Source organism: Polyodon spathula, chromosome 2, assembly GCF_017654505.1.
Source record: "Polyodon spathula isolate WHYD16114869_AA chromosome 2, ASM1765450v1, whole genome shotgun sequence".
Classification (NCBI taxonomy): Eukaryota; Metazoa; Chordata; class Actinopteri; order Acipenseriformes; family Polyodontidae; genus Polyodon; species Polyodon spathula.
In genome coordinates, this window is record NC_054535.1 from 79201587 (window position 1) to 79217661 (window position 16075).

Consider the following 16075-nt stretch of genomic DNA (forward strand, 5'->3'; position numbering starts at 1 on the left):
ATTCAGTGAATATCCTTGGGTTGTCACATGTAAAATGTATCTTGGTACATCAGGAATTAAAGTCAGTAAAAATGTGGTTTGGGAAGATTCCTGGAGTGATGACAGTTTGAATCATATGTTACAGTGGAACCTGAATGAGTATTTCACTTGTTTTTAAGCTAGGTTAGACCCTGAAAACTGGACTTCAGTTTGATATGCTGCATAAACAATGTACTTGTTCAAACAGATTTCAGAGGAACTAAGAAAACATGTATCTTAATATCAGAGTTTATGCCGCATTATCCTGCCTTCTACTGTACACTGGCATTGTACTGTATATTGTCATCATTGATGTAAAACATATAAGGAAAACACACTTTCTGGCTACTGCTTTTATCATAGTACTTTACTTGGTTTGACTTATATTTGTTTTGAAACCATGTATTTTAAAGTTATGGATATATTATCATTGGTACTGTATATGTACCACATGCACTGAACACACCTTATACGTACATTGCAAGTAACATACAAATCCTAACAGTGGACTATAATTTAATTACATGCACATTACTGTTTATTTAAAATAAATAAATAGGGTGTTTAATTGAAAGAAGCAACATTTTCTAAACAGCTGTAAAATCCGAAAGTAAAATGGAATTTAAAGCAAATTAAAATATATTTTTAGAGAGTGTCTGACTCATGAAGGTTGGGATAAATAACACGTAATTGCTGTTTATTTGTTCAATTACAGTTAACAACAAATAGAAAGCTGGCCACAGTCATTATAAATACTGAGTGACACAATATTCATCCTCAGAGAGAAAAAGATTATTGTTACACCTCCCTGAACTCAAAGCTCCTGTTTATATAAGTGAGGAGCAACAGGGCTAAAAACAGAACAAAATAAGCTATATATAGTTGAGGGAGTGATCTTTCCCTAAACAAATCATCACTTAACGCTTGTGAAATGAAATTAGTTTCCATTATGTGCCTAAGGACTGTGTTCTGCTGGATCGGTATACATGACGGTATAGAATCTCTTAGATTATGTTTGGCATTTTTTAATTACGTGTCAGAGGCTTTCATTACTTTTCAAACGCTGATGTTGAGAATGAACACTTAAATATGTCAACCAAATAAATAGGGGACAAAAGAATCTTTCATCAACATTGAAGGTGCATTCTCGACTGAACAGCCTTATGGCAGTAACTCACAAAGTATAAATAATGGCTTGAGTTAGTGTTCCTTATATTCATTCATTAACTGGAGTTCTCTAGCATTGGTATCCAATACAATGGCCATTCTTGCTTGAAGATATTATGAACTGGAAATGTTTGTATATCATTCCACTTTACATTTTTCTTTCTTTTTTTTTTTTAATTTAGTAGTTGCCAATTATTTTTTATTATTTTCTCCCAGTTTAGAATATCCAATTATTTTTAGGCTCAGCTCACCGCTACCACCCCTGCACTGACTTGGGAGGGTGAAGACGAACACATGCTGTCCTCCGAAGTGTGTGCCATCAGCCGACCACTTTTATTCACACTGCAGACTCACCATGCATCCACCTCAGAGCTACATATCATCATTATCGTCAACTTCTAAACCTTTCCAGCTTTTACCTAGTCTTCAGATCGTAAATCACCCCCATTATATTTCTGCAGATATTATTTGCTTTCTGCCTTTACTTGCTTTTCCCTTTTTATGTCTCCTCGTTAATGTTCATATGTTGACTGTTCTTTGCTGATCTACAATGGTATCAGTTACCCTCCTCCCTCTTTGTTGTTACTCTATACCCTTCCTGTATCATTACCTACTTCTTGTCTTGTGTGTTTGTCTATATCATTTCCACAGCCTGTTTTAGGGTCTCAAAGTGATTTAAAGCTGAACAATGAGATTTCAAATGTAAGACATAGTACCGGTATTTAAGTACTGGATCAGTAAAACAGGGGCTGTTCTCCTCACATATGTATATTAATGCCTTTTTAAATTGCACTGTTCATCACACATACTGCAGCTTGCAGTGCAGTCCTCAAGGGTTCCTGGTCATCTGATTGCAGATGTCATTCCTATCTATCATTTCTGTGAAGCCTCCTGATCAACAAATCAGAGCTTTGTTATCAGGGGGAATACTGTGTTTTCAGCCTCTGGGGTCATTTTTCACTTGGAAGACGTGTCGATACCTAATTAATGATCTCAGCCAGAGCAACATGGCACAACTGTTCAATACAAGTCACATTTTAGTGGCTCGTTCTTTGTGCTTCTGTGTTGTGTGTTGAAAGTCTCCATGTTACTTTTAAACAAACTTGCCCACTTTGTGAATTATAATTCCACACTGATTGCTGAGCCTGCTTGGAATCAGGCATGTCACAGAAGTGGGGACATTGCTGTACTCAATGCTGAAACCATGTATGCTTACTATCATATATCTTTCATTGTGTCTCATAATGATGTTCTCCATACTGCATATGATGCCCATTGTAGCCTTGTCTGTTTGGAAAATAGATGGATTTGTTTGAATACATTCTATCAAACTCATTCATCTTATTGTTAATGTCTTGTGATCCTATTTTATGCCATTCTTTAACTTAGCATGTGATTGTTAACTTTTCATTATTAAGCATGTATCATATCGAGTTACAATGTGACTCATAACCTTTAGTACTGATGCATAAGAAAACAATGAATGACATGTATTAGGTAAAAGGTAAAAACCTTTAAAAATCTATAGTGGCTATGAATTTAAGTATAGGTTGAAGTGCTGAAAGTAAACACCTGACACATTTTAATTTATATCAGATATAATGCAGGTAGCTCCTTTTGACCTGTGACCTCTAGAAAGATTCTATTATACACATTTACCCCAATAGACCAAGGGCATGTGACCTATGAATAGTGACATTTTAATTTATGGTACCCATATGCTCTTGCTTTTATGAAAGGCTAAAGGTCAGCAGATAGACCTCTTAAGGCACTCAATAAAGTGGTGTTAAACAGGTCACTGAGTGTTTTACACACAACCTCATAAAATTAACTGGGGTAAAGAAAGGTAAAAGTGTGTCATGCAGGTATTAAAGTGAAGTAAAAATCATGAAGCACGAGGGGGAAAATAACAAACAAGACTGGGATAGACCTGAATACATTTTCAAAATTGCTTCCTACCCAGATGCCATTAAAAGTCCAAATGTGTTCAAAGCTTTAGCACCTAAGAGGGGATTTCTCCAAAAGGGCCATATAACTAGATTACCAGGGGAAGCTCTATTGATTGGTCTAAGTGGGCTTTTTTTATTCAAGTGATTAAAATAGAAAACACAGCAGACTGTATCAACAATATCAAACCCTTCTCAAAATATCTTCCTTGTGTACTCTATACATGTTTTCTATAATAATTTTACTGGCCAAAAAAACACAGTAAGATGTGCATCAGCAAAACAACACTCAATTAATACGTTACCCTTGGTTTCTCAATTTGACATGCCCAACCAACAGGTCACTCCCATTGTAAAGCTAACCATCTCTTACCTGCTGAACCCAAAAAATAAATGTTTCCAATATACTGAGCTCTAGAGGCGAGGCCCAGCCTTGTGGGTCTGCTGGCCTTGCGAGCGCTTCAACAGTTGTTCTGAAGCAGCACAATGAGGAGAACAATCCCCAGTCTTTACCAGGTGAGCCACTACAATGCATCTTTTCTAACTTCATTTTAAAAGACCATATAACCCTGTGGCAGGGTGGACAGGTGTGTGGGGAATATTGGGTTGGCAGGGAAGGGGTTAAATTCCTCTCTGCCAGAACACAGGTGGGGATGTGGCTGGGCCATAATGGAATAATTGATGATTAATTAGGCTCCAGCCACATGTGTATAAAAAGGGCACAAACAGCCTTCAGTTCTACTGACATGCTCTGTGAGGAAAGGCATGCAACTTGCATATGCATTTTAATTCACGGGTTAATAAGAGGAAATCATGTGTTTCGCAATACAGTCCTCCCAAACTCCATGCCATTAGACCCTAATTAGGTTATTGTATGTCTCTGACAGCATGGTGAGGGTCCTTTACTACGGCTTTGGAAAAGCTATACTAAATCTTTAATATTCTGTCAGTCGATAGCTGTGGCTTTGAAAAGCATTTCCCAGCAAGACTGGCTGTGACCTTGCAAACAGTAACCTTGGCACATGTAAGATACAGACATATCCATTTCAGACAGACCTTAACTGTCATTTGGATTTACCAATATTAATCTAATGTCCAATGATGAAAAAGAACAGGTCTCCTGGTTGTGTTACACATTGTTATAATTCAAGGGTTATAATTAAAACTGATGCATCTTATAGTGTTGGGTTGTGGGGTATTTCGTCAAAGGTGAGCCACCAGGAGCCCTATTCACAAAGCTTTAACTCATGAGCTGTTAACTACACTGTTGTTGAAGTCTACAGTCCAGAGCAGTTTAATAAATGTCAAACTGTATTTTATCCATAAAAACTAATAAGCTATAGCTTTGAGCCCATTATTTTTATTTTTCACATATTTTTAAATGGTGTAAATGTAACAGAGCATGAACAGACGACCCCGCACACTGAAAACGATCATCGTAAACACAATGCAAAAGAGACAGGATTGCCTGCATTCTTGGTTATAGAGCTTTTAACCTCATCTCATCTCACCGACAGGACAGAATCCGTACCGGCAGTGAATCACACAACGCTGCCCGTTACATGAATACTTTAATGCCTTCTCCCTTGTTGATATATTTGCATAATAGTGCATCCATTTAAAAACTATTGAAAAAGTAGTGATGAATGAACTGGATAAAATGTACTTTAGCTAAAACTAAAAATGTTTCTCACTCATTAACTTTTGAAATGCTCACTGACGGTTGTCGGGTCTATTAATGGATTTATCATTTTATTATATTTTTTTATTGCTGTATATTTAAGGCATTTAAGGGTTAAACTTGTGGTCTGCTGGCAAGGCCCTCCATTCTAAAGAAAACAAATCAGGGCTACTTTAACCAGAACACATAATAGCACTTCAGTATTCAGTACCAGCGCAGTTACCACAGTCATACACTAGTGGGAGACTCTTACACTGAGATGGAAGCTGCAGTTTTTTTTTTTCTGTTTTCTATAAGGGCTTATACTGACTGCACCATTCTCTTTTTACCAGTAAATTTGGATAGACAGATTACACAGAAATCAGGTAATTTATATGTATATGTAGCAGGGCGGTAGGAAAGCCCTGCTGTTGAATGCATTTTGTTTATTTTTAGAACGGGGTCTCCCCCTCCGCCCCTGTGTTATGTATGTATTATGATTTATTGTATTTGTTTATTTTGTTTGTTTTGGATTTGTGTATAAGGGTAATAGAATAATTACGAACTAGTCAAACCCTTCGGCCACTGTATTTAAGCCTGCAGCTCTTCCTACTCTGGGTGGGGTGTTCAGAGGACGAATGAGAGGAGCGAGGAGAGTTTAACTTAAAAAACCTAAGGATCAGTGAAGGCAGTTACTCAGCCTGATCATTTAGTGTTCGTAATTATTCTATTACCCCTCGGCCACAATCTGCACGAGTTTATTAATATGTGTGACTGCCAGCTAGTTTACCAATGCACTAGCCGACAGCCACAAATTCACACGAGGTTTTTAAATAAAATACAGACAAAGCAAAATGCACGGCCACGCCGTCATATATACAAATACAAAACAAACACAATAAACAAATACAATAAATCATAAGAGATAAATAACACAGGGGCGGAGGGGGAGACCCCGTTCTAAAAGTAAACAAAATGCATTCAACAGCAGGGCTTTCCTACCGCCCTGCTACAGTATATATTTTTGTGTATATATATATATATATATATATATATATATATATATATATATATATATATATATATATATAACTCATTCCTTCAGTATTAAAACTGTTTTTGAATGGGCGGCTGGATAGACTCCTATCCACAGAACCTCAAGATCGAGTAACAAAGCAATTGAAAAAAAGGGTGTGGAATCTAAAAAAACTCTTAGAGATTTTTACAAAAATGACAGCATAACATCATCTAACATTCACTTTGTCAATCCACGTTGAATCTGACACAATAATGTATATATTTTTATTTGAAAGGGATGCAATACCTTTAAACAAAATAAAGCTTATGGGCTTTGTTGTTTGTAGAATGGCGTTTCAGATGTAATTGGTCATTGCTGTCCTTCCACACATTACACATAACAATCTTTCACTCAGTATTCCATTCCTCAGTATGCAGCATAGAGAACGCAGGGTGCCAATATATTTGTTAGAATATTCCACTGTATGTGGAATCCTTCAATCCTTGTGTAATTTATTTTATTGCCAGAAGAGGGCCCTCTTGTCACTGTCATGAAGGAGCCGCACTGCAGAACAAAAGCCTACCTTTCTATATGCATTTTTAATGAACTTTTTTTGTAAGAAACTTTTTATTATTTTTATTTTAAACCTTTGCTTTTGTCCAGAGGAAGACTTTTTTTTGTATGCCGTTGCAGGGTATTCTCTTCAGGTATGTTGTTATGATTTATTTCACTAAAGATGTAATAATGTATATTGAACACACTAAGATAGATATAGTAACACCTATTGCACATAGTAACACATCCCTTCTTTTACATAGGGCTAACATCTCTGATTCAAGAGATTATTATGCTTTTTACAGTACTGTACTTGGAATTACAGACTGTGTGCAGACTTTTCTTCTATATGACTGTTAGGAGCGAATTAAATTGTAAACTAGGGTCTGGAACATAAAGTATTAAAAACTTCAAAAGCTTTTTAGTTAATTAAGCCTGCATTAAATGCTTTATATGGCCACAGCATTATCTGATGAAATTAACTGCTTAATATGTCCAACATTCAATGAAGGAAAAGTTTAAATCATTGCATGAATGTGTTGCTTATAAATGGTACTGCTGTGCACTCCATTTACTTTCAAAGCATGGCCTGAATTTGCCTCCCTGAATCCATTCCACATGAGTGTGTGCAGGTGTGTGTAAAGCACAGGCAAGGGCAGGTTGGTTTGAAGCCAGCTCCCCAGTGCTATGACTGTCTATCTAGTGACAGACACTGATTGTTATTGGTGTACAGGCATTGCTGCAAACTGCAGAATTGTTCAATATTGTCAGGCTTCCTTTTTTCACAATTTAGTATTCAAAACTGTTGCAAAAATACTTTTTTTCAAGGCCCTTTGGCAAGTTTCCCTCATAAATGTGCTGTCTGTAGCTGGCTGAATGGACTTGAGCCAGTAAACTGTAACATCAACCCTTATTGTATTATGAAAGTTAATTAGGAAGTAGCATAATAACCTTAGGGAGCAGGAAGAGAACCATGAGCTGGCTACAGAAATACGGTTGCAGAAGACAAATGATGCTATGCAGTCTGTGCCCACAGTACCTCACCTTTTGTCCTTGGGATCTCCACCTGCCAGCTCTGATGCCTAGATGCTAAAGTGTGGCACATTCTCTAAATTTGGGAGGAAAATGTCTGTATGATGCTTTACTGCATGCCGATCTTGATATCCGCAATTAACAAGCAATTTGGGTAAGAGTAAATTCATATGACACTTAGGGAAAACTTGATTGACAGTGTATTTTATTTCCTGCAATGAGCTTAACATTGCCCAACAATTACAATCAGAGCTTGTTGATAGACTCTGATGAGCATTAATTACAGACCTCCTAATGCTACCTTAGGTAAAGTAGACCAAGATTAGTTCTAACAAGGATCTGTGAAACTGGCTGATAAATAGTGCTAATCAAAGTTTTGAAAATCTATTTTCGTATCAGCACTACAAGTATTATAATAATCTTTATATAATGCCTTTCATATTGGACCACCATCACAAAGTGCTTTACAAGATACAAGAGTAGGGTGTGTAAACTATGCATTAACTGCAAAGTCGCTTGCAACAACTTTTCACTGAAGACGGAGCATCAGGAGGTTAAGTGACTTGCTCATGGTTACACTGAGTCAGTGGCTGAAACGGGATTTGAATTGGGGACCTCCTGGTTACAAGCCTATTTCTTTAACCACTGGACCACACAGCCTTGTTTCCACGTTTGTGCTGTATTCTATATTATTTGGAATATTCAGATGTTACAAGCACAACACTAAAGAAAAATGTTTACTACTACATGGGACCTAACCCCTTCATGTGTTGTTGCAATCAGACCACATATAGCAAAGGTACCAGGGTGCAGCACTTCCATATCATAATATCTATAGCAAAAACAATGAAGATCAGTAATGTTCATAATACTAATAAAAGATAAGGTGTTATCCCCATTGGTCCTCCAGATCACCACTATTATAATTATAGTAGTTTATTTGTATTAATTAAAAGCACAGGGTAAATGTTACTACAACTAGTATACTCTGTATGTTAAGAATACTTAGAATTGAACTTTAAAGGAACCTTAAATGTCGGGAAAGACTAGATTCTGAATCAAGACGTGTCACAGTATATTCACAAAATGAGCCTCCTGTGCTCTGTCCTGTTCAAGGACATTACAGAAATGTCAGACATTTCAGCTGCACGTTCCTCCCATCCTATCTCCCTACAGCACAGATACCTGGCCCTGCTCCAGCCTCTATTGCTGAGGTCTAAGACAATAACTTGCTCTATGCTCTTTTGGCCAAGTCCTGCCAAATGGTAGCAGATGGCGTCTTCCTTACAGACTCTGCACTCACTGCACTGCAGTTGCCGTGCTGGAACGATATCTCTAGCAGGATAGAATTTCTGCCTGTTTTTTTTTTTTTTTTTTCAGACCCCCCCCGACATGCATGCCATTACAGAACATCAGTCACATTTTCCGTACTGACAAATCGGTGCTGTGGAACAGCAGACTCAGTTTTGGCACGGTGAGCTGTAAATAAGATGACAGGAAAGATGTTGTGTTCTGCCGCGCTGTCTAGCAAAGGTCAGTTACTGTCTGCTGTTCTTACTTATTATGTAGTGAAATCCTCCATAACCAAACTGATAAGCTCAGTTCTGACTCTGGATACATACACTGATGTGCAGAAGTCTGATATGTTGAATTTTTCTACTCTGATGCATTATGAGCATCCACAATTTACTCAAAGCCTCCACTAGTGTTTCTACTATTATAACAACCTTGCATAAAGAAGGAAAAACATTGACCTTGCATTACTCGATTTTCAAGTCGTGGTATCCAAAGCCATCTGTAATTGACAAACCCAGGACTGGAAGACCCAAAAAACTGTCTAACAAGGATGAGCAATACTTGAAGATACTATCCTTAAGGAATAGAAAGACGACAAGCGTTGAATTGACAACAGAACTTTGTTCCTAGTCCAATTTCTGTGTTCTTATATCTGTGGCATATTTTAGCCTTTTAGTCTTGTTTCCCATTCTTAACAGAGGTATTCTTACTGCAACACATCCTTCAAGTCCTGATTTCAGAGTGACCTTCGTACTGTTGATTTGATGGACGACACCTGTGCCTTCTGCCAGTTCTGTTGTCAATTCAAAGCATGTCTTCCTTAAGGATATTATCTTCAAGTATTGCTCTATGAAAGGCACTATATGAAATAAATATTGATTGATTGATTGATTGAGGGTTGACATGGAGAGCAGTACTTGGATCACAGGAATGGTCCATGTTTATAATACAAGCTCTATGCAGCCTTGGGCTAGAAAATGCATGGACTTTGACTTCAGAGCCATTTTCACATGTTAGTCATGAAGTCATAAAAGTATCACTTGCACATGAAATAAAACCTAAGAATGTAATGTGGAAATAGGCCAGCAAATATAATTTAGCAACAGCTGGTCTGCAAGTATGATTCTTTCCTCTAATATTCAGGTCATCTTGTTTAGTAATAAACACACATTACAATGGATGATACGAGGGTAGAGTTGTACAGAGCAGGTGCTTAATTGTCCATGCAGACACTGATTAATGCATTGTTCAAATATTCCTATGAATCTCTAGGCTAATGTCACATATGCTGACACTCTGCACTGCTACAGCAATAAATCTGCAACAACCCAGTACTCACATTTCAATATTCTATAAGAGACTAATTAAAAGTAGTGAGACAGTGAGGGTGACAGGATAGGAACTGCTACATGTAGAACTGACTACTGCAATCAACGTGGGTCTACGACCCAGGAAAAGTTGGTGACTTAGTATACAGCAATGTTTAGGTACACTTGTTCTTAGAAGACATCTTAATGTTATAGAATCCTTACATGTTATTGCAGGGGAATAGTTTGATGAATGACATCAGGAGGGTTCAATGATAGACAATTTAAATGTTTTAAGCGTAGCTCTAGTAAATGATTGCAGTGGCCTTGTGTGGACAGAGTGCTTTTTGACACCATATGGTTGATGACCTCTTCTCTCTGACGCTGGCTGGCATTGCTCCTCAGGAATTCTATCACTGCTCACCACAATTAAGCCTTAAGTGAAGGTGACAATAAAGAGCACTCTACAAACTGGCATTATTTTTCTCTTAAAGTTGTATACTTCCATCTATCTATTTGCAGATTGTAACCCCTGAAATTAACAGGAAAATATAATTCACTGCATAGCAAACATGGACTTGGTTTGAGAACAGGACATGCCATATTAGTTTTGCAATTTCCCCTTACCTGAAACACTCCTTGTGTATGATTATTAAGTTTATGTCCCTTCATAAACTGTACAAAATTGTGTAAATACAATACAAGGACGGAGTTGTTACACCCGAAACGTTGCCAACCAATAATAGCAACGTATTGACTGGGTGGACAAGTTTATCTGTTACTGTTCTGCCTATTTAGTGGGCTTTGCAACTCAAATAAGAAACACAAATTAATAATATAAGCTTTTAGAATATCTACTATTACAAAAGGTAAAACCTAAAATGTATGTTGTTTTGTTAAATTTACATTATACATTTTAACGCAATTTATTTTAAACTTTTAAACATGGACCTTTTTATTTTATTGTGTTAAATGTTCCCATGGCTTCCTACAACTACCCTCATGGACCTCTCAGAATTACATTTCCCATCATCCTCCTGCTCACTAGTAAATCCATCTCAGTTACAGATGTGAGCAGGAGAATGATGGAAAATATAGTTCTGAGAGTTCCATACAGGTACATGGGAAGCCATCTTGAGGCAGGGAATGCAATTTAAAAGTTTAAAAAAGTGGTCAAAATGTAAAAATAATTAATAAATAAATAAATAAACAATACACACACCTTAAGTAAACAGTTGTAGCCACACATGGGAACATGAAACACAATAAATTAAAAAGGTTCTTATGTACCCTACTGGTAAGTAGTGAAAGTAAGTTGCAAAGCTTAAAATCAATCTTGCTCTAAAGATTGTGAAGGTACAGGGCTGTTAATAACGGCAGGCCACTTGAGGCTTTTTGAGGAGGCTTCTGTGATTAAGCTACAGATCACTCAGATGAGGAGAGGCCTTCTGATTGGATTCCTAGCGGTTCTGGATAGAACTGGTACAACCATGTTTTTTTCAGAAAATGGAAATTATGAAGTGTTTTGACCTGAAAACTGGAAACAGCAGGTCTCTGAGGGTTGCCACCGTGGCTACCTGCTACAGTAGGGTACTTTTCAAGATATCTTTATAATATTTATATTTGATTTTATAGCTCTGCCGTGTAAGTTACTACTTTTTATACAACAATGTCCTCACATTGAGAAACACATGTCGATGTTGGCAATTTCCAATTATTTACCTTCTAGTATCTCATTTCAAAATAATTACCTAGCAGGCCTAAATAGCACCGGTGCTGTAATGTCTTTATCTATGTTTAGCACTTTGACATTAATTATTGAATGGAACAGCCTTGTATCATGATACAGCACATGGAGCAAGAAAAAGGAGAAGCATTTCTTCATGGGCCAGCACGCTACACAGTGGCTATGCTGTTAGTACAATATAACTGTTTTGACCTCTTTTCATAATGACACGTTGAGCTGCACATAAATCATGATTATCATGTACTGTATTTTCCAAAATATCCTAATTGAATACAACAGATTTTTTATGATCAAAATGAGCTTCATTCAAGCTTACATCATCCATTAATTACAGATATGCCCTTGATATCCTGCAATCCCAAAAAATGGCAATTACGAATCTGCAGGATGTCACAGTACTTGCATATCAATCCATTCTTAATTGCCAGACCATTCTCTCTGTGTGGAGAGGGCCGCCATGTGAAAGAGAAACAAGAGCGGGCTTCACTGAGGCAAAACATAATGATAATCACATAGTTTTATGTTTCAAAATTGTTCTCTCTGTCAAAAATGGAATTCATTTTAAGAATTTATGAGCTGTTCCTAAATAATAATGAACCTGTTACAGCCCCAAAAATGTGTCTTTTGTGGTTGAAATACAGTGTATTTTCCATGCCACACAGTGCCACACAGTCAGCTGCTTGTTTTTAGTAAGATCTTCATAGTGTTAAACTGACAAATAAAATACTTTGATTGAACTGCTTCAAACTGCTTAGTCACTCATCCATTCTTATTTAATTATAGCATTTTAATACAGTTAAGGACAAAGAAGACTAAGCTGATCAGCAAACAAGAAAGGGCCCTGCGAACAGCTATGTAGTAAAACAGAACTTCAATTAACCACTTTGTTCACTAGGCATTGTCAGTTTGAATTCTAGGTTAGAACTTGACATTGTTTCTTTTAAACTGCAACTTCCACCACAATCATTTTGAAATAGCTTGAAAAAAAAACAAAAAACAACAAATAAACTAATTCAGCAGTTTACTTTTCTCAAGGTGGTTTGAGCTAAAGACACACATGTAAACCTGCCACCTCGTCAAGGTGAAGTGAAGAATTTTCTGGGTGGATGCTAACAGCATTTTCTTAAAACAGCCATAAACACATCTGGGGAGGGAAATCAAAGCATGCTATTTGCAAAAGCAAATGGAGGAGCAGTTCAAAAGGTACAACTTGTTCATATCCGGTCTAAAAACTCTATTTTGTTTCCTAATAGGCTAGTTCAGTGATAAGTCTCCCAAACTAATCCTCTATCTTTTCTGAGAATGTTCCTATCAGCACTGTACATACAGGATTATCTTCCTACAGGAGTAGCTGAGCAACGTAGTGCATGAGAGTATTTTATATCAAGTATCTGGAGCCATTTCTACCCAAAATAACTGAATAAATAGTAGGCCTGATATTCAAAGTTCATTAACCTACAGGTTGGGTGAAACTCTTCACATGGCTGAATAATTTGTTATTCAAATAGGCAGCACTCCAGATTCCACAGACTGGTAGTGTGCTTGATTGTCAGGCAGCTCTGTATCCAACTGTACGTTTCATTCTAGGAAACAGACTTCGCTGCAGATTCCCAACACTGAAGAAATTGAATTTTAACATATTGCTTTTTTTTTCAAAGAAAGGTAGAGAAATCATTCAATACTTAACATTAAATGATTTAGAAAAGGCTCTACGTGTGAGCATTTCATGGCTGTTTGCCTTGTCATTGCTGGTTCTGCTTTCAACTTTCACCAAAATAAATCACCTTTCAGTCATCATTTGAGCTGTTATCAACTGTTCATCAGTGAATCATAGTTGTGCTGTCAGTGACTATTACTCTAGCAGTTAAAACAGCAGCTTAACAAATTTAATAACCAACATATTTTTTGGCAATATTCTCAAAGGCAAATACAGAACAACATCCAATTCTGAAAATAAAGGTTTTATTATTGTTCAGAATTTGCTGAGAGCCTCAGTAGTTGGCCAGGTCTCGCTGAGTAATGCGCGGCTCATTTGATTTCATGGGAGAGCTGTCTACACCTTAGACAGAGTTACAGGTTCCACACACGGAGCAGGAAGAGGGCCAAGAGACAGAAAAGCTGAGCGCATTGCCCTCAGAGACAGCGAGTAAAGATGGCTGGAAGACAAGGCTTTAATCAGGGGGGGCATGAAAATGAAATGTGTTTGGGGGGGGGGGGAGCAGGCAAAGAGCTAAAGGGCAACTGCAGTGGTAATTTTAGACAGAAAATCAGATATGTTTTAGACAAGATAATGGTGTGGATAAGAGAAATCTCTGAGGGGGAATTAAGAAATGTTCTCCTCAGACAGAACAGTCGTTGATCATTCTGAATGTTTTGTGAGTAAACCTTATAGGAAGCAGCAAGAACAATGAAGATAGAGAGGCCAACAGTATATCAATGCACAGAATTGTGGACTGAATAGGCAGATATTAAAGGGTAATGTATACAGGCAAAGAAGCAGAGCTGTGCATGGAGTGAAAAGGGCAGAAGTCACAAATCAAAGATGAGGGGCTGAATAAAGCATTTGCCAGTCGGACAGACATCAATCTATAGCATTTGATTCAACAGCCTAAAAGTTCATCTCACTAAGGACCAAGCAGTTAACTGTGTGACATAGCCTGAATGATTTCAATCTGCCAAATAAACCCTCCATTATCCATACCGTGTCACCCTGATATACAGTAGGACACAACTGAGCATGTCCATTTTCACCATCCTGGGCCTGGCTATACCAGATCAGTTCTTCTACCAATAGGTTGTGTCTTCTCATCTCCACCATGCAGCATTAGACTAGCAATCAGTGAATTATCCTCTGTCAAGATGCAGAATTGATTATCCAGTAAGTGACTGAAACTTGCTTTAGACCAGTGGTACTTACTTGTGGCTCTTCCAGTCCAGCACATGTCCTAAATGATGTATTTGAATAGTCCTGAGCAGGTGAATGAGTACCACTGCTTTAGATAAATGTTAAAACAATGACAGGTCCAAGGGGTAAAGAAACATTTTTCAGCATAAAGATGTGTAGGACTTGGAAAAGGTGATTTGATTTATTCAGGAATTGATTGTTGTAAACTAAGCCACCACCACACATGCTATATGGTAAAGTGTGTGTGTGTGTGTGTGTATATATATATATATATATATATATATATATATATATATATATATATATATATATATATATATATATATATTATATTATTACACACACACACACACACATTCCAAAAATGGAAAAACAACTGAGCATATCTGATTAACCTCTTCACACTTAAGCTGTATCGATTAACATTTGGTCATGGATTCCACTGTGGCCAGCTGAACTTAATTCCACAGCTGTCTTTGTTTTGAAATCCTTTCTTTGGTCTAACATTCCAAGCATTACTCATCTTGGGGGGAAAAAAAAAATCTTTTTTTTCCCCCTTTGTGTTGATCTTTTGTTATAACCAAGGAAGCTTATCTCTACTGTTTAAGGAATACTTCAGGAAGGGTCTTTTTAAACACATTTGTGAACGACACAGTAATTGACAGCTTACTTTCTTACAACTCATGGCTTATCTTCAATGAAATATACAGTGCCAGTACAGCACTCACAATCAGCTACAGAAAACTTTAAGTCTGAATAAAACAAAATGTTCCTACCTGGGGCAACTTCGAAAAGAAATTTTCCAGGTTCTTCGCCATTGTTTGGATGCTCAGTGACTCTGTTTCCAGGTAGGAAAATGGTTCCCTGAAAAGAGAAACATAAGAATCACATGAACTAAATAAATCAATAAGTAAAGCTATGTTGACTTACTGTAAAATCAATAATGTTGCTGTTGTACAGTATATGACATGTAATGCTTTTAAGTAGTTGCTGTAATACTACAATAATCAATCTCACAGTCTTTTATGCTTTAGTAACACTGAAAATACTAGCTGACATGCTGTATAGTTTTTGGTTCCATTTGTCAATTGAAACAGATAACATTTTGCTTGGCTGGCAATTGTTTGCGACATAGTAAAAAGGATGTTATCTAAAGAAACACTGGTTGTTCTTTAAAATCAAATCCTTAAATAATGAAGTGTTAAAAAATTACATAGGAATGTGAAAACAGTTTGTATATAAGTAACTAAGTCAAAGCCATGTATCCTCAGCAAATTCCCAGATTTCTCTTTATGATCAAGGCAGGCTATTCTCTTTGATCTAAAAGCACATCTTGTCCTTTAACACTGCAAGAGCAGTCTATCTGGAGCCAGTGGGATATTAACTGCCCATAGGAATCTCAGATCCTTGGATACATTACATGT

The 16075-nt window shown here is 37.1% G+C and overlaps 1 protein-coding gene across 3 annotated transcripts in view; it reads right to left on the reverse strand.

Annotated features, from left to right (window-relative positions):
- The window catches only part of LOC121301606 (rho GTPase-activating protein 24-like), a 137943-nt gene that overhangs the window by 67408 nt on the left and 54460 nt on the right, over positions 1 to 16075 (reverse strand). For all 3 annotated transcript variants that reach the window (XM_041231170.1, XM_041231161.1, XM_041231153.1), the window contains exon 3: positions 15428 to 15515. In XM_041231170.1, the coding sequence (XP_041087104.1) occupies positions 15428 to 15515 (88 nt within the window). The remainder of the gene's footprint in view (positions 1 to 15427; positions 15516 to 16075) is intronic.